The 20,540-nt window shown below is 36.1% G+C and overlaps 1 protein-coding gene across 7 annotated transcripts in view; it reads left to right on the top strand.

The window, feature by feature from the left end:
• Nucleotides 1–4,271: 4,271 nt before the first annotated feature.
• Nucleotides 4,272–20,540, top strand: part of LOC131035385 (fruit protein pKIWI502) — a 41,615-nt gene continuing 25,346 nt past the window's right edge. For 6 of the 7 annotated variants that reach the window (XR_009359466.1, XM_059214122.1, XM_057967067.2 and 3 more), the window contains exons 1-4: nt 4,272–5,019; nt 18,551–18,650; nt 18,774–18,869; nt 19,040–19,120. Coding sequence is in view for 6 of the 7 variants with exons in the window: in XM_059214122.1 (XP_059070105.1) it covers nt 4,310–5,019; nt 18,551–18,650; nt 18,774–18,869; nt 19,040–19,120 (987 nt within the window). In the remaining variant the exon portion in view is untranslated. Of the gene's footprint in view, nt 5,020–18,550; nt 18,651–18,773; nt 18,870–19,039; nt 19,121–19,356; nt 19,490–20,540 lie in introns of those variants that run through there. The other variant, XM_057967068.2, reaches the window with a different exon arrangement.

Genomic DNA, 20,540 nt, shown 5'->3' with positions numbered 1-20,540 from the left:
TAAAGCAAGCACCCCGACAATGGTATTTAAAATTTGATAGTTTCATGGCTGAACACGGTTATCATAGATGTCATTTTGATCATTGTGTATATTTTAAGAGATTTGATAATGGCAGTTATATTATCCTGTTGCTTTATGTTGATGACATGCTTGTTGCTGGGTCTAACATGCAACATACAAATGATCTTAAACAGAAATTAGCCAGGTCATTTGCTATGAAGGATTTGGGTGCAGCTAAGCAAATTCTCGGTGTGAGGATTACACGGGACAGGAAAAATAGAACCTTGAATTTGTCCCAAAGTGAGTATATAAAGAAGGTGTTGAAAAGATTTAACATGCAAGATGCAAAAGCAGTTATTACACCTTTGGCTAGTCATTTCAAATTGACTAAGGAGATGTGCCCAAAGGCACAGGAAGAGGTTAATAAAATGTCTAACATCCCGTATTCATCAGTTGTTGGCAGTTTGATGTATGCAATGGTATGCACAAGGCCAGATATTGCACATGCAGTGGGAGTTGTGAGCAGGTTTATGAGTAATCCGGGTATGGAACATTAGAATGCTGTGAAATGGATTCTTCGGTATTTGAAAGGAACTACTACGAAGGCATTTTGTTTCAAAGGATCTAATGCTGCTCTAAGTGGATTTGTTGACTCTGATCTGGCGGGTGATATTGATTCACGGAGGAGTACTACAGGGTATGTTTTTACTATAGGGGGAACTGCAGTCAGTTGGATTTCTAGGCTGCAAAAGGTTGTTGCACTTTCAACCACTGAAGCTGAGTATGTTGCTACTACAGAAGCCAGCAAAGAGATGATTTGGTTGCAATGTTTTCTGAAGGAATTGGATCAGACACAAGAGGATAGCCCATTGTATACTGATAGCCAGAGTGCCATTCATCTTGCGAAGAACTCTGCTTTTCATTCAAGGACAAAGCACATTTAGCTCAGGTACCACTTCATCCGAACTATTTTGGAGGAGGGTCAGTTACGGCTTGAGAAGATTCACACAAGTGAGAATCCTGCCGATATGTTCACAAAGGCAGTTCCACAGGAGAAGCTGATTTCTTCATCAGTTTCTGTTGGTCTTCTTGATTGATAATTGTGGAATTTATACCAGTCAAGTCCTAGTGTTTTATCCAGCGGATGTTGCATGTACAGTGGTGTCGTGTAGTATCAGTCTCCAAGTGGGAGATTGTTCGGTGTGGAGCCTGATCAGTCTCCAAGTGGGAGATTGTTGAAATGTGGCGACTGATCAGCAAAGTACTGTACACTCAGCACGTATCCTCGGTGAGGATACGTGCTGAGTGTACAGTACTTTGCTGATCAGTCGCCACATTTCAACGTTAATACTATAATTTTATATAAATAGTAACTTAATTTAGTATTTTATTCTAAATCAAATTGAATGCTAAACATTAACCTAATTTAAGACTAAACCAAACTAAACAATAACACAAAACCAAATTGAGCCATAAACAAACCCATAACAAAATTTTAAACCACAACTCTAACCTTGCACCAAATTGAACCCTAACCTTTAACCTAATAGTTTATCTTTAGTTTTGACAATTTGACTCTAATAATTTATCTTAAATTTTGACAATTTGACTCTAAACCAAATTGTACCATAATATTAACACTATACCAATTAAATCCTAACCATAAACCAAATTTAACCCTAACCCTAAAAATAACCTTAACCATGATCGAACAATAAACTCAATTCAATTGTAAACAAATTCTACCCTAAACCAAACTCAAGCTTCAACCTATACAAAATTGACCCTAAACCCTAAATCAATTCTAACTATTAACCAAATTAAATCTTAACCCTTATCCTAATTAAACACTAAACCATAGTGAACCCTAATCCTATATGAACACTAAACTAGATTGAACTGTAACACTAAATCAAATTGAACATTAACCTTGAACCCTCACATTAAAGTTATATTACAATTAGGTTTATAATTTAACAATAATTACTATTATATTGCACTAAAGTTTTGGTAAAATTAAGATTAAAATTTAATAATGATTACATTTCAATTTTACTTAATTTTTTTTATATATTAAGATAATTTTATTAAAGTTAAAATATCTCAATTATAAAACAATTTATTCTTTAAAATTTATTTAAATAATTAATTAGAAATAAATTATTAAACTTATAAATATAAGTTTATTTATTTAAATTCCTTTTTTTTTTTTATCATTGTCGATGCTACATTAATTTTTTTAAGAAATTGGTATTACAAATGATTAATACTCTTCTTAGTTACAACTGTGCAAATACGCTTTGGGGATAAACATAGGTGTGCAAAGTTGATGTTAAAGCCTCTCTTTTGTTTACTCCATTTATATGTACTAGTTTGATTGAATTATTCTATTACCTATTGATTCATTATAATTAATTAATACATTATAAATTGTTAATCTCTTCTATTTGCTAATTGTTTGCTAAAATACATATTCAATTACTATTACAAATCTACACAACAAGTACTCGCCACTACGTGGCACTTGTTTTCTATAAGGAGTATAAAGGAAGTGGAAAATTACTAGTGGTATGGGGTGTTCAAGGAAGAGATATTGGTAGCCATAGCGATTTCTAAAACCAGTGAAGGGTTCTAGTGACAATGGTGTTGTAGTCAGAGGCTGTGGTGGAAGTATTTGTAACTATGTTTTATTATTGTCTAGCTATTATGGTCAATGCTGCTTGTGTATCAAAATTTTCTAGGTTTCCATATATGTTTTGGTCTTCTATGTAGCTAAAACCATGTGTTGTGTAATGAGAGATGCTTGTAGGGTTGAAAAGACATAAAAAAACTCAATCACCAGTGTTAAAGGTATGCTTTTTCTGATGTTGATCTACTTGTTTCATTTAATTTTTTACCAATGTCAAATTGTCCTTAAGAAGTCAAGAGATGACTTCAATTTTAGATTGCTTGGATGCATGTCTTAGAAGCTACAATTGACTATATTTTACTCTAGTTCACTTACACAACTGTAAACCATAATTTTATGCGTGAATACAAATTGTAGTAATGTGATTGAATTGATAGAAATCAACTAATTGCAATTTTCTCACCTTAATCTTTTGATATATGAATGCAATGCAAGTAAAGATGGTAATGTTTAGTAACACATTTGAGAAATATGTTGAATTATGAAGTTTACATTCTCCTTACTTATATCACCTTGGATTGACTTTACAATTTTGACTGAAAAATTGAAGACAAGAAGTAAGCATGCAATGATGTTTAGGATGGTTTGAAAAGTAGACTATATAGAATAAATCCTTTTTTAAATTCTTTTCATCGAGATGTTCTTTCACATTCTAACATTTTGAAATGATTTTAAAATGAATTACCGAACATCTGTAAAATTATTTAACATAAATAACATAAATACATGCTAGACTACTTACAATATTTAATGGAAAAAAATAATACAATATAAATTTAAACTAATTTATAAAAAATTAAAATTCATATTTATGACTATACAAATTTAAACTAAAATAATGAAAAAATATCTAAAACAAATGATTGAATGTACTCGCTGGGCTGGTGTGCTTAGATCTGAATCTCCATTAAATAAAGAAAAAAATTTGAAAAATTTAAAACCAATCTCTAAAAACAAATAGGGGAAGAGCACCAGTAGCGGTCATAGCTAACTTTGCGCACCCACAGATCTTAAACGGTACATTGGATTTTTTTTAGTTGTCTTCGTATGCAACTTAGCTGCTTATAGCTATTGATCTGGCTTCTGGGTAGTAACGATGCACACTGTGGAATCAATTATGCACACAAAGGTCAAAAAATACACATTTCAAAGTGTCGCCTGATACCTAACTAAAGATGTTCCAGTAACCGTCAACTCAAAATTACTAGTACTTGTTAACAAATGTCCCAATAGTGGTGCACAAATGTTCCAATAGTGGTACACAAATGGGACAAATGTTCCAATAGTTGTGCACAAATGGGCCAATTAATTACAAAAAATGATCGGCTATTGGTACAAAACAAATTTATTAATGGTGTTTTCACTATAACGGCTATTGGAGGGTCAAAATGACAATAAGGTAACGGTTAGTGGAACTATGTTATCTATTGGTGCTCTTCCCCTAATAGTCAAATTAAATGTGAAATGCGATAAACCAAATCACTCATAAAAAACACTACACATTTATTTAGAATAAGCCGACGACATGAACGACACATAAATCAGCAGGAATAAAACACATCCACACTTATGGGAGGAATAGATAAAGCAAACTGATTTGCCACGTAGACGAAAACATCCATGGTAGCCAATGAACGAAAAGGCTCTTCCAGCTCTGCCGGAGCCACGTTAGCAGAAAGGGTCAATACTATTTTTAGTCTAAAACTCCAGGCGGCTGTAGACACAAAAATAAAAACGATTTTCCAACGTTTTCAACGCATGGCGACCACCGTTTCACCGTGCTTACAACTGTCTTGTTCCTCGTGGAAATCCCCACTAAGCTATGCTTCAAACGCCATGGCCGCCGGTCCCATGCTCGCTCGGAGGTTCAGCGGGCCATTGCTGAGGAGAGCCTTCAACGGGAGAATAATTACCAGGCCGAGATCTGTAGCCGTTGCAGCCTGGAAGCAGGAAGTCCTATGGGCGGAAGCTCCTGTAGTAGAGGCCGACATGACTGGCGAGTCCCTGTACCATGTGGCGGTGGACATAAGCGACAATCCGGAGCTGATGGCGGGGCATACAAACCCTGGGCAGTTCGTGCAGGTGCGGGTGAGGGATAGCAAACCCACTTTTCTCGCCATTGCTTCACCTCCCGCCGTTTCTAGTGGAGGGCGCCTCGAATTTTTGGTGAAGGATGTTGAAGGATCCACGGCGGCGCTTATTTGCGATCTCCGTAAGGGAGATACGGTGGAGTTGAGTCAGGTGTTGGGGAACGGCTTTGATATCTCGCAGATTTCGCCCTCGCATCAGTATTCTACGGTTTTTCTCTTTGCTACGGGCTCTGGCATCAGGTGTCTATCTTTTCAATTTCTTTTTTTATTTCTATGTTTTTGGACGACAAAATTGATGAATGAATAAATGAATTATTTTAATGACTTCACGGGACTGAACAGTCAAAGGAACTCAGAAATAACAGTCTTAAATTATCTTCTTTCTCGTTTCAATGCCGATTTTTTGCCCTGAATATTGATTAGGAAGCTACAGTGTGGTTAATCTTATCTTCATCCAGTAAACTTCAAACTGTTTTCATAATATGTATGGATGTCCTCATAAGCTGTGCATTCCATGATAACGTGTCATTCTGTCTCTACTACACCCCTATTGCAGAATATATAAGTTTTCTCTTCTTAGACTTCTATGGGTATCTTCAACCTATCGGTCTCACATCTAAGATGATGCGATCGTGTCCTCAATTGTGCAACTAACAACCTGCTTTTCTTTTAATAACTGCCCCTAAATATGTTTTTACAAGTTGGGTTAAGCTCTTTGATGTGGTATGCTTTTTTCCATCCAATTTGTTGTTTATGGCAGTCCTAAATTTTTCTATCACAATTTTTTTAATTTCTTCATTGGTGTTAGGACATTCATGCAATTTGATGTTCCACTTGCTCAACCATTTTTTGTTCTATTTCATCCAAGTTTTCTTCCTACGGTCTAGATCCTCCTCCATAGCTATTTCGGGCCAGTGTTGGTTATCCATTTTTTCAACCTTCTTTAAATAACTCATTAATTAGGTTATTGCTAATTCGTCCAATGAAAAAGCACCTACTTCAGCTAAAAGAATTTCATGCAGGATTGTGGTTTTGACTTTGAGATTGTTTGTAATTAGATGCTTTTGGATTCTTTTTAATTTTCTCCAAGTGTAGTTTGACATGCTGCTTCCCCATACTTCACACCCATAGAGGACACTTTGCGTAACCAACAAACCAAAATGATTTTTCTTGGTTTTCCAATCCCAAATTTTAGTTTTTCTACACCTATTTTGGAGTAAATATGAGGCTTTCCATCCTCCTTGTATCCTTTTCAGCCTACAAGTCTCCCAACTGTGCTTATAGTGGAAGTTGTGAGATTTTGCCAAAATCAAGGGCACAATGAAAAGTAAAAAGAGAGACAAAAGTATGACAAGAACAAACTGTATTCTTATCAATATACAAATGTTCAACTGGATTAACCAATACAATGAATATGGGCTTGCTTATATAGGCAAGGCCATATGGATATGTGAGCACACAATCATAACATGTGGCTCAATGAAAAACAAGGGTAGGTAAAAAAAAGTAGGGGCAGGTAGGAGAAATAATATAATATTCCACAAGAGGTGGATGACCCACTGAATGTGGAGTGTAACAGCAAGATAAGACCACAAAAGGTGGAATTTCTCCTACAAGCTACATCCCTATGTGCACACTTCTCTAAGTGTCTCATATCCAAACTACGAAGAGAATGCATTATCCTAAGTTAACTTAAGTAAAGTGTAATAATATCCATGATGAATATTTATTTACACCAACAAAAGTCAATCCCAAGATATTTGTATTCTTTTACTATTTCGAATGGGCTGCCTTAAAAAAGAAAGGTAATTATCATGATTTTGGTCTTGGTTTAAAAAAAACCCTGAAAGTGTTCTAAGACCTTTAAATGTTCTCTTAATTAATGAGCTGTTTTTGAAATTAGGATAAGATCATCAGCATATAAAAGCAGCTTCACCACATAGCCTGCCAATTGGACACCTTCTCCATCAGTGTTGCTTAACCAGGTTTCAACTTATCGATGTCTAAACCAAACAAAGTTTGGGATAGAGGACATCCTTGTTAACGCCAATGTCACTACCAAAACATTCGGACATTCCTTCACTTGTTTTGATTTTAGCTCTAACCTTCTCATAAGTCTATGCATTGCCACTCCATACACTTCTGGGATACCTTATTCTTCCATTCTGTTCCATAATTTGTCTCTAGGCATTGTGTCAAAGGCCATTTTAAAGTCCACAAAACAACAATAAGCTTCTTCCCTTTGATTGTCCCATATTTTTTCTATCAGAGGTCTAAGGGTGATGCAATGATCAATGGTAGAGCGTGTAGGCCTAAAACCTGCTTGTCCTTTTGCTCTTTTTTCTTCACTTTCTACCCAACTACTGGCTCTACGTTCTATCATGCTCTCAAAGAGCTTGCCAAGAAGATTGAAGACATAGGTTGTTTGTTTGCTTGAGCCAAGCATTTTCAGCAGGTAAACCATATATTTATATAAATCATTAGAGTTTCACAGTTCATATTAGTTTATGTGCAAGTATTTTAGAGAATAAAAAACATAGTTATTAGGAGATGTTGTTCTGATTAGTACGCCAACCAAATTAGGGTACGCAAATAAATGAATAAGGAGAGTCCATACCAAACATAAATCCCCAATAAGGAAAGGCTGTACTATATAGAAATTTAGTCACCACACATTGTGTTCGAAGTAGGGAAAAATCTCTCTTTTTTTCTGTAAAATCCATAAATTAAAGGAATTTAATGAGGTCCTCTCTGATTCCAACAAAGCTAAAGTATATCCAAATGGAGAGAAAATAACTTTGACTTTCCACAGAAACTGAAGAAACTAGTCAATCTTATCAACTACTAAGAAACCCTTAAACACATTTTCACAAATGGCTTAAGAGGCGCCATTTCTTACTTCTTACAGAAATTGAAAAGAAAATAAATTGTGTTCAGTGTGTATTGAAAACAGCCTCCTTCCCTTGCGCGAAAGAAGAACCTCCAAAGTTACCAAAATTAAGTTAAGCAGTAAGTTGAAAGGATTCTCCTTCCCTTGTTTGAAAGAAGAGCCTCCTCTAGTGTCCACTTGGAACCCTCAGCAATAATGTTCAAAGCTTTGAAATGCAACCTTTCAGCTTCTGTGTGGTGTCCTCAATGTTTTCTAGTGGAACCACAATTTGCCTCAGCCTTCTTGGATTCCATTTGTAAGATGGAGAGAATTTCAGTGGAAGCCAAAAAATCTTTTTCATCCTTCTGAGAAGCAGTCTCAACCCAGTTTTGAAAATCTTCGGAATTTGGTTGCATACATGCCTTGGCCAATTTCAAAGGATTAACATCATTTACCATGGGAAATGAGTCCTCATTCTGAACCAAAAAACCAGGGGATGAGGACCTACTATGATGCCCATACCCATTTTCAGAGTCCTCACCCCCAAAATTTCTTTTCACAAAATCTGCATTTGGGCGTCCCATGCTCAGAAACCATTTCTGCAAATGAAAAGCACCAAAGCCCAAGGGAAGCTTTGAAGTACACTCCAATAATTTGTGCCCCATTTGGTTGCATCAAAAGCATCTGAAAGGGAAGGCCTCAAAATTAATAAACTGAAGTTTGGAGTTTAGAGAGGAACATATTTTAATGGTGTGCAAGATAGGTTTAGATAAGTCCACCATCACTCACATCTGTTCTGGGAAGCAAACAAATCCTCATAGCATCTGATAATTGCAACCACTTTTTCAACCAGCTTTTTGATCCGACTCAGATTGTTCTGAACAAGTGAGAGATTATCCAAACGAATCCACAAAGAGGCCTTAATTTTAATGGCTGTATCTAGGTCAAAGAAAGGTGTACAAGCACAAACACAAACATTATTTTTTCTAAAAAACTGGGCACCATTATTCTATACATAATCTTTTTCATCCATAGACAGAAAGTTTACCAAGAACAAGCTATTCTCCAGCGGAGAAAGGAAAGGATCAGCAATATTGCTCCAAACCGAATTCATTGAGGGTGGAAGAGTTTCATAAGGTTTCTTCCCTAAGCAATTGCACACCGGGGATCTATTGCCAGTTTTTGTGCCATTTGTTTTGTAAACAGTCATCTTCTATGAACAATTCAGGCACTTGCTAGGATAAATACAATGAAATGTCCCCCTAAGAAAATACATCAGAATCACCTTGATTCTTTGCAACCATGTTAGTCCCACTATCAGCTTGTGAGTAAGAAGGTGAAATCTTTGATTTAGTTAATTAATGTCTCTCCCAAACTCTTCATGCACAAACCTAGAGGGAGAGAACGTGACACACTTCCACTCAATTGGGAGAGGAGGGTAGTTATGGTTTTGTATTAAGAGTTGCTGTTTGCAAAATTCATCACATACCATGGAAAAGGTTTAAAACTTTAAAGTATTTCTACACTTCATATACACCTTAATGCTCACTGATTCATCATTAGATTGGGCATGTTGGAACTTTCAGGTGATATTCACCCATAGAGAGTTTTTGAGTAAGAGAAGGTATGGCACTGAGCAAGTTCTTGTTGATAACTTTGATTGCAGACTTTGTGGTATGGAATGGAGTTGCCTTAGAGCCCAGTGTATCATGGTAGCAACTGCATGAGGTGTGGTTAAGGATTCATTACTGCATCATGAATATAGTATGTTGCTGGAGTATGAAGGGCACTGAAGATGCACATGGATTATTAATAGAGTGTGTGCATTAACAATTGATCAGGTTATCATAATTGTCCCTGTTACTGTGAGCAATAGTTTGGTCTTGGTGGTACTGTAGGAAGACACATTCGCTATCAGGTATGTTTGATCAACAATTGATTACTAAGTCATTGTTGAGTTATCTATGATTCTATGCTGATGAGTTGTTTGTCAATTTTGAGATGTTAGTTTGGAGTAACATGTAGCCGGTTGATGTCATGGTATGATTGTGTGATGGTATTCCGTAAGTGGTTAGAGTGTTGAGTTAGTTGGGATTGTAGGATAATGAGTTAGGGTTATATGTAATTTGTAGTGCAAATGGAATTGGTTGATGTAGAGGTTATGCTGGATGATGTGGTGATTTTTGGAATAGTGTTTGATGTTGTACACGGAAGTCTATAGATTGAAGAAGGCTGTAAGGAGAATGCATTTGGATTGTGCTTTGACAAATCAATACAATAGTTAACTTTCTTGTGCTAATGGGTTTTCTTTTCAAAAGGGTTTCCCAAGTTAAATCCTTGTGTTTAATGTGTATGTGGAATGCGTATGATTTCATATTCTTACACATAGCATTTGCTAATTGAATTGTAATGACATAATTGTAATTTGGATCACACATAGTCTTTAGGTTCTAGACAATCAGTTATTGGTTGTGTTGGGATCAAATTTGCAACATTAGGCATCAAGGGGAACATAAGAGAAGGCTAAAAGCTTGTGGTAACCATTGATCTTGCCACCTCAGCCTAGGATCTGCTAAGGTCAATCTCAGTTGTGATGAGGCAAAGGAAGTTGGCAGACATTGATCAATGATCTAATGGCTTGTGATTCTTAAGGAGGGCCTACAAGGGATAATTGTGTTGGTGTAATTATTTATTCTTATAGGATATAATTACACTTTACTTAAGTTAACTCAGGATAATGCATCTCATCGTAGTTTGGATATAAGAAACTTAGGGAAGTGTGCACATAGGGATGATGCTTGTAGGAGAAATTCCACCTTTTGTGTTCTTATCTTGCTGTTACATTCCACATTCGGTGGCTGATCCACCTCTTGTGGAATATTATCCTACCTACCCCTAATTTTTCTTACCTACCCTTGTTTCTCATTGAGCCACATGTCATGATTGTGTGCTCACATATCCATTTGGCCTTGCCTATATATGCAGGCCTATATTCATTGTATTGGTTAATCCAGTTGATCATTTGTATATTGATGAGAATACAATTTGTTCGTGTCATACTATTGTCTCTCTTTTGTGCTTTTCATTGTGCCCTTGATCTTGGCAAAATCTCACATTTGGGGGGGTGTCTTGTGTGATTGTGCTTCTCTTTCCTTGTGCTCTTTCATTTTTGTTGCTATGAGTCCTCATAAATTTTCCACCTTTAACTCCACATAACTATGCATCTTGGAAAATTAAAGCATGGAGCAAACTAATGGAAAAAGGACTCATGCATTACATAGATGGAACAATAGCAGCACCACCAGATCCTAAGGCTGATCCTAATGCTCAGTTAGAATGGCTCACTAAGAATTGCAGGGCTCTTGGAATTTTGTGTAAGTATGTATCAGATGACCTCATTTTTCACATTGAGAAGTGTTCTACAATGAAAGAGGCTTGGGAAATATTTCAGAAATTGTATGGTCAAGTTGATGAAATCAAAGGCTACAAGATTGACAATGAGCTCACCAACTTGGATCCCAAGAGTTTTGATACAATCCAAGATTGTGTCACCAAAGCAAATGAGCTAAGAGCAAAGCTTAAGGATTGTGGAATTGACAAAAATGATGCTCAGTTGATATTCAACTTGTTGGACAAGCTTTCACCTGAATATGCAGCATTTGTTTCTAGCTTCCATACTCATCGTTTGACAGTGGGGAGTTCCTACACTATGCCTACATTTGATGCTTTCATAGAAATGTTGATGTTGGAACAATCTAAGTTGTTGAACATGGAGATTCTCAAGTCTTCAAAGTCCAAGGCTTTGGTGGCTAATCAAGGGAGTCAAGGGAGTCAATGCAAAGATTCCAACAAGAAGAAGAAGCAATCTAAGTCAAAGCCACAACATGAAAAAGGACAATCATCCTCTCCATCAGAAGGCGATTCTTCATCCTCTTGCAAGAAGGGGACTCCACTAAGAAGGATAAACCAACTCGTGCTTATTGCAAGAAGTATGGTCATGATGAGCATGGATGCCACAAGAAGCAAGTTGATGAGTTGACACATCTCCTAAAGAAGAATAACATCAATTTGCCATCCGCCTACAATAAGAAGGATTCATCTCCTTCCTCTTCCTCATAGTCTAAGGGAAAAGGGCAAACATTTGTAGCTAAAACAAGTTCTTCACAACAATGGATACTTGATTCGGGTGCCTCTTATCACATGGGTTCTACAAAGGAGCAGTTTTCTTCATTGGAGCCATCAAAGTTACCTCACATTTACATAGGTGATGATACTCAAGTTGAGGTTGAAGGGAAAGGTTCGGTTGACATGGATGATGGAACATTTGAGAATGTTTTTTATGTTCCTAACTTGTCTACCAATCTTCTCTCTATCTACCAAATCACTCACTGGGAATGGGAAAAAGGTTGAGTTTACACCTGATTCAGTTGTGGTAAAGGAACTTGATAATGATGCCTTGGTAGCAGTGGGACAAGTCAATGACAACTCAAGGCTTTATTCATTCTCCCACTTTGTGCCAAGTTCTCCTTCTAGGGCTTTTCTTACTCATTCAAATTCAAAAAGTAAGCTATGGCATGAGCGGTTTGGTCACCTCAACTACCGCTATCTTCAACAACTTAGCACTAAAGACATGGTCACATGTCTACCTTGAATCAGTTTTTCAGAGGGTGTATGTTCAGGGTGTTCCATGGGCAAGCATCCCGAGGAGAAGTTTGATAAGGGGAAAGCTTGGAGAGCTTTGGAAGTTCTTCAACTTGTTCACAGCGATGTAGCAGGTCCATTTCCATCACCTTCATTTAGTAGGGCCCACTATGGATTTTTGATGATTACTCTATGCTTAAAACAAATTCCTGATTTCAGAAAAAAATCGTCAATTCGATCTGAATTGGTTCACCGAACCTTGTGAACCCCAATAATAATTTATTTGCTGTTATTGCTACTATATCCCTACCCTATACTCATACTCGTTTGTTGATAACACACTATCAATGGACTTGCATGCTATGGAGTGAAATTGAATGGCACTGATTACAAAATCAACAAGGCCTCAAATAGTTGAACAATTTGTAATGTCCCCACTTGGGATTCACCTGGGATTCACCTTGATTTAGACCTGAAACAACATTCTAACTTAAAGTGAGAATTGTAATACATTTATAAATATTTCTGAAGACATTTTACTATAACGTTTAACTCATAATGCTAAGAATAGTTTTTGGAAGAAAGAACTTATCTTGATAAGTTTCTCTGACTTATGCTGATCATAATCCTCCCATAAACTGATTATCATCTACTTACAATTCTGCTATAAAATTCCTCACTACAAATCTGTTATAAGACTCCTTATATCAGATATAACCTGTTCATAAATCTGTCATGAATATGATCTCAAACTCCTTATACTCTTCTCATCTAATCTGCTATTTGTCTTTTCATTCTCTCTTTTGAATCTGCTAGGAGTTCATACGCTTCTCTCTAAATCTGAAATAATGTTCCCACACAACTCCTTCCTAAGTCTGCAATTTATCTCCTTATCGATGATACTTGGTACATATGTTTTGCTGCCTTTGAAATCACACCTAATGCACATCTCATTCAAATCTGCATCTTACTAGTTATTCATACCATCTGTATAAGATAATCTTCTTACTTCTTCCTGTGATCTTTTTGTGATGATTTTATTACTATTCTGATTGAATCTCTATGTTCATGCGATCTGGTTATCTGACCCATCCTGGATTCCTCCTCTGAGATCTGCAAAGTATACCTCTCATATATCTTACAAGACCCAAAGGTTGCATCCCTTAAATGTCCAAGAGACATGCTAATTCCTAAAGCTGGCAAATCGATCTATTTATTCCTTCAAAATATATGCCAATCGCACTTATTAAACAATCGGTTCATTAACCAATCGCTTGATGTGTTTTGACTAGTATTGGCGATGTTTGAATATTTGGCTTAATCGCTGTTGACCAGTTGCATATTTAGGGGGAACCGACATTGATATTTATTTGTTAGACTATATCAACTGTCTATTATTAATTATCGGTGCTTGTTATTTATCGCACCATAATCAGCGTAACTCTTAATCCTCCTTAGCAAACTATAATTGCAACATGTTCATGATTACTCAATGTTGTTCATCGATATTTGTCTCATCCAATTATCGCCCCACTCTACAAGCCGTATCTTCACCTTTATGGTCATCGGTCATCATAATAAAATGATGCTCTTAATGATTACCATAGCTCAAATCTTTCATTATTCGTCCATCTTTGTTTGATTACTGCACATTTTTATATCGCATCATTCATTAATCTCTATACTTGCCCCTTACTGTTCTTTTATACTTTATTGAATTCCTTATTCTTTTTGATCCACATTGCATATGATAAGTTATATCTTCATGGGAATTGTTATATCTTAGATATTATTTTCTTGTGGTTTGGAAGGTACGATACTAACTTTATTACGTTGATGCTCATGAACGTCTCCATGGGAACACTAACACTTCTTCCATGCTTGACTATCGATCTGTATTTATTATTCACGACATGGTTGAACTACTCGCGACTCGGCTCGACTCACCAAGCCCCTGAGAAAAAAACTAGGCGAAAACTCGGGAAAAACTCGGAAAAACTCGGCGAAAAACTCGGCAACGTAAAAACACGCTTAATTTTAATAAAAAATGCATTTTTTTTGCAAAATTTAATGAGAAGATGCATCCAATGAGTCAATAAATGATAACACAAAAGAAATAAGCTAATTCTAGATATATTTAAATGCAAAGTGTCTACAAAATCGCATCCTCATGAGAAATGCTGATGGTTGGAAGCAAAATAGTAAACAGTTTTTGTAAAACCAAAAGTAAATACAACTTCCTCTTCCCAACTCTAGCTAAAACTAGTTTCAAACTTTCATCATATTTGAAATTTCATCATTCATACTCATAGTTTCAAACTTTCAACTCTGAAATGTATAATACCAGGATTTCTTCAATGCTAATTATGTTGCTATATGGAGCCTAATCAGACTCGGAGGTTAAATTTTCCCTACTTCCATCAGCGTAGTTTCCCCCTATATTTTTCGACGGGGGTTTGGGGGCAGCGGCCCCAAGTTGGGGTCAAGGGGCATCGCCGAAGGATCCTGAAATTTGACTAAGTCTGGAAAATTGAAGAATCCTCCAAAAACTAGATTTTGCATTATAACTCCTGGAGGTCCGAAACCACTCTCAAACATCCTGACAGTATATATGGAATATAACTTAAAGTACAAGAAAGAAGAAAGATTCCATATATGAATCTTGACTGACAAACCAAAAAACTCGGTGATTACTTGAGGGCATAGTGGGCTCTTGGCGTGGCCCTTCCAAGTGAGTTTCCCCCTTCTCAGCCCAAAACCATATCGAAAAACAAAAAATGCATGTATTTTTTGCCATTTTCGGTTGTTATGCTAGCGCAGGCGAGTTTTAAAGAAAAACTCGCCAAGTTTTTGGCAAAAACTCGCCAAAAACTCGGTGAGTTTTCCTAGTGAGTAGAAGTCATTACTACTCGCCAGGTCCAAAAACTCGGCGAGTTTTTGTCACTCACCGAGTTTTCAGCGAGTTTGTCTTCTTTGATTCACGGTAATGATCTTGAGGTTATTATAATCGCTGCTTAGTAATACAGATGCAAAAGCATATGGATTTCAAAGAATCGATGTTGTTCAATTAATCAAGGAGACAAAGCTCCTTTATATAGAGTTACAAAGACGATGTTTCTAAAAGAAACAATCGTTAACTAGAGGCGAAGTTAGAAACAACTTAAATGACCATTAATAACACAAAGAGAAAGATATTATTCTAATACTCTCCCTTAATGGTCATCGTTCTAACTACCAAGAGAAATAACAGAGAAGGTTGCACCCTTCTTCTCAAAACACGCTGCAACAGAAGACAAGAGCTTGCCATTGACTCTGCCATTTGAGATGAGTCTACCACCAACTCTCCCAGAAATTGCAGAACTTCTGGAGAGACCCAAAACAACACCAACTATCCAACCTGATGTTGGAGAATTGCCCCTCCCTGTAACCAAAGACACACCAAGAACAACTATCACGATTTTGAGGAAAAAATCGGCAAACCCTACAAACTATTGCAGATGAGCAAGATGCTCGAAAATAGACTGCAAACAAGAGACTGGTGCAGATGTTCGCACAACAACTCCAGGTGCGACTAAAAACAGATTGCAGTAAAGTACAATTTTTGAGGAAAAAATCATAAACCCTCCCATGATTTTTTTTCAGGGACAAAATATTTAAAAACCCACAAAATTTTTTTTCAGGTAAAAAATATTAAAAACCAAAAGAAACATTGATGCCCAGAAGCCATCTTCACGCTTTTCGAGGCACAAAAAAGAGGTATTGAGAAGATGTTGAATGCACAAAACTCAAGGTATGAAGTTCAATGCACTGAGACAAGTACATGCACAAATTCCAAGGCAAATTCGTTGGCACAAAATTTGAGGCTCAGAAAACGAGGCACCTAGATAAATCTGAGACCAACCCAAAAAAGCTCTCCAAAAAACCCACAAGGAATTTGAAATCAAAATGTAAATCCGACAGCTCAAAAATCGAGGCACAAAAAACGATGCACCCAGAAAAATCTGAAGGTAACCCAGTTCAGATCTCGAAAAACCCACAAAGAATCTGCAATTTAAATTTTTTTCCAACTTGAAATGAAGGGCATAAACCCTAGCTGACAATGCAGAAACCCTAGACAAAAAATGCTGGTTGCAAAAAAAGATCTTGCATGTCACACAGAGGCCGATTGGAACACATGAACATGAACCAGGTCATGTTGAGTAGACGCCTTAAATAAAATCTCCACACGATTTTAAAAAAAAAACGTTGCTTGTTACAGAAAACCCGTCACCGGAAAAAAAATCATAGAGATCCCTCACGAAAAACCCGACGAAAATGCTTTTGTCGTGCTCAGAGAACATGCGGAAGAAAAAAATAGGTCGTGTGGTAAACAAAGGCTGCGAAAAAACGCTGGTCGAGGGCGATTTGTAGGCCACAAAAAATCGCGTGAAAAAGAAAGATGCGACGTGATACAAAAGTAATCAGATGTTCAAAACAAACCATGAAATGACGAACATGACGATTCCCGCAAAAGAAAATTTTTTCCAAAGAAAAACCTAAAAAAAATTCTCTACGAATTTTTATTGAAATTTTTTTTCGAGAAAAATTCTTTTTGCTTAGATACCATAATACAGATGCAAAAGCATATGGATTTCAAAGAATCGATGTTGTTCAATTAATCAAGGAGACAAAGCTCCTTTAAATAGAGTTACAAAGACGATGTTTCTAAAAGAAACAATCATTAACTAGAGGCGAAGTTAGAAACAACTTAAATGATCATTAATAACACAAAGAGAAAGATATTATTCTAATACTTAGTCTGAGCGTTGACTGTTGTTATCGTAATGATTCCGTCTTTATCTTATAATTGTTTCCTGATTATTCAAATTGCTTCCCATGATATTATCGTTGAAGAATGGAATAGGAATCGTCCATTATCTTTTCTCATTGATATTTAGTTGTTACTGTTAACGGATGATAATTAGTTATCGTCGGGTCTTCTTAATATGAGTCTCCTTGGTTAGCATAAAAATGGTTTCTGTTTAAGGGTAGATTATCAAGTTGTATATTATTGCACCATATTTAATATGAATTAGTTTTCCATCTCGACAGTCTTTATCGATCTTTACTTCTGATCTCATCCTTTGCACAGAGAATTGCAACTCTTTGTTAATCCCTTCATATAGAGACACTTGAGTGTTGTGATAGAATAAGGAAGCCCATGCTAATAACAATTCACCGTAATTCCTTCCTCTGCTCCCGATGAACGCTTAGCTTGCAAGTCTTTATGACTTTGGTCTTAATGATCAGGATCATATATCCAGATTATCCACTATAGCCTATTCACCTCATTCATAAAGATAATACAAGGAGCTTTCTTAATGTTAACAATACTTAATGAGGTTCAGTTTGGGGACATCACACAATTGGATTTTATTTTGATGAGAGAGCATGAAAAGAGGGCAATCTCTATGCGAAGGATATATGCCTTGAACTCCAAGTTCTTCACTGGAGTCTATTTCTAACTTTACATTGCAAAGACTAAAAAAGATATGAAAATAGTAAATAAAGGGGATTCTTCTTGAGAACTGAAGAGTCATTGTTCATGGTGTGATCTGTGTCTTTATTGGAATCAGGAACAAGTTGCTGAGTAAGTAAAAATAGCTTGGAAAGTGAAATTGATTTCTGGATTTAGGTTTGGTGGCTCTACTTTGATGGGATGAAAATTCCTTGCCCACAGCTTGGAATTCATACATTAGATTTGTCATGGAATGCTTAGATTGTGAACTAATTTTGATGCTTCCAGAGGTAGCTTTTGATCATTTAGGGAAATAATGAAATTTGTCAAATATCCAAGACCAAATTCCATTCCAAATGGCCTCCGAATTGCAAAAATAAAATGTAGAAGTTTTGTCCAGAGTTGCTACCTGGATGACCCAAACTGCATCTGAGATTAATGTATTATTTATCCAAATTTAGAAGTTTGTCAAAAATCAGCTGTTTTTCTAGTGATATGATCCATGTTTGAGCAAATGAAGTATTTTCTTGAAGTAGATAATGCCATACTTCATAGCTGGAAAAGTTTTAGTTTGATTGAATGAACCTAGTTTACATTAGCCCTAAAGAAATTAATTAATAGACTGGTTTGAAAACCAAGTCCCCTAATTAATTTTTCTTTGAGAATTGATGGCAAATTAATTGCATTAATTTACACATATTCTAATTAATATAGTTAAAGGTTTGTTTATTTTGACTTCTTACTCCTAACTATCTTTTTTGTAGTCCAATTCGTTCACTTCTGGAATCTGGATTTGATGCAAAAAATAGATCTGATGTGAGGCTTTACTATGGTGTTCGCAATCTTCAAAGAATGGCATACAAGGTGCATTCTTGTTAAATTGGAGATGGGAACCTTTGAGCTGATTTTTTTGTGTGGCTTTTATGAGTTGTATCTAAAATAAATTTACTATGGTATAGTCCAGCAAATAATTTTGTTCTTTTACAGGAAAGGTTCAAGGAATGGGAATCTTCTGGAGTGAAAATAGTTCCTGTATTATCTAGGTCTGATGATGACTGGTCTGGAGAGCGGGGCTATGTACAGGTATTTCTGTTCAGGGCGTGTGGTTTGTTTTTACTAGTAGTATTTTATTTGAAATTATTGGACAGTGAAGTACCATTTAGACAAATATTAGTTTGTGAAGAGGTGTGTATGTTAATTGAAACTATAATGTGAAGTTTCCTAAATAAAGTGGGTGGTTTTGACATTTGCAGGACGCATTTTCCAAGGCCAAACAAGTACAAAATCCTTTGGCAACTGGTGCAGTCTTATGTGGGCACAAGCAAATGGCAGAGGTAATTATCTGCTAAGGCACATATTTCATGTGTCCATATGTGCATGAAATGATACTCGTCTTTCAATAGCATTATTGCAATGTAATATTGTTTGCATAACTTATACTTTTTAAGGGTATGTGGTAAGATATGACTAATGATTTCTAAAAAAGAAGACTTTATTTGGGAATTAAATTTTACATCCATTGGTCAGTTTTGAAGGTCAATAATTAGCTCATAGTTCCATTCCGTTTCAGTGTGACACTGTCATGAGAGAGAGAGAGATGGATATGTGTCTTGTGTAGAAATGGTGGCAACTGGAAGCCATTGTATGGCTATTGGAGCAAGCAAAACATGTGGGTGTTGAATATTAAATGCCCTTCGTAAATATGCTAGAGTCATTTGACAGGTAAAATGGATGAAGATTATGTGGCTTCTGATTTACAAATCATAATTTTATCATAATTTTATCTTGGTTTTATTTGTATTCAAGTCTTGTACACTCCTATTGACATTTCCACTGTCACTGTAATGTCTTTACCACAAAATTTAAACACACTTTTGCAATTTTCTGAATTTTAGCTCATAAATATTTCATCAAAAACAGTTGGTAGGACAAAAAACTAAACAACTTTTCTGAGTTTTAACAATGTAGAGCAATTGCACTTGATACATTAAACAATGTGTCCAAATTAATGATTTCTCACCTATCATTAATGTTATGGTAAATCGATGTTATTAAACAATGTCGACGAAGTCTCCTTAAATAGTAAAGTACAAGACAATGTTTCTAAATGAAACCATTGTTAACTGAATGCGAAAATACAAACTAACTAATCTAAACAAGATGACCATTATAGAACATTACATTATTTTAATAAGCTGATATAGAAGTTGCTGGTATAATATTTTTGAGTGTAGAGTGAATAGTAAATACAGGGAAATGGAGCAGCACTCTTACTCAACTTGATACATTAACAGCTGAAGTTGTTTATGCTTCATTAACAATAATGGTTGGTTGATTTGCAACTTTTCTAACCTCGTATTTCCTTGCCAAATGTGGCAGCACCTCCAATAAACATTAACAAACAGTTTGTGAAGTGGTGGCCAGCAATGAAGATGTAAACAGCAGCTCCAAAGGGAGTCAATTCACTCACAGAATTTATGCCCATACTATTGTTGATGTGTTTTTTATGCACATGCGAACACAGAATAAAATACCTAAAGGTACCCTATCCTCTCTTGAGCAAAGTTTCCCGACTGCTGAAGATCTCGCCGAAGGATCAGTCGAGGCAACTCTAAGGTTCTTGTATGCAGGTTCTCTACTTGTGGATAAGCTCTCTGTGGTATGATGTGATTTTGCTGGAATCACAAGGGGACTTACACTTGATGACTAAACGTCTGATTTGCTTTGAACATTGCTGGAACACAGGATTTCATT

Source organism: Cryptomeria japonica, chromosome 2 (genome assembly GCF_030272615.1).
Source record: "Cryptomeria japonica chromosome 2, Sugi_1.0, whole genome shotgun sequence".
NCBI lineage: Eukaryota > Viridiplantae > Streptophyta > Pinopsida > Cupressales > Cupressaceae > Cryptomeria > Cryptomeria japonica.
The sequence above is the reverse complement of the archived record's forward strand: the minus strand, read 5'-3'. Positions and strand labels throughout refer to the sequence as shown.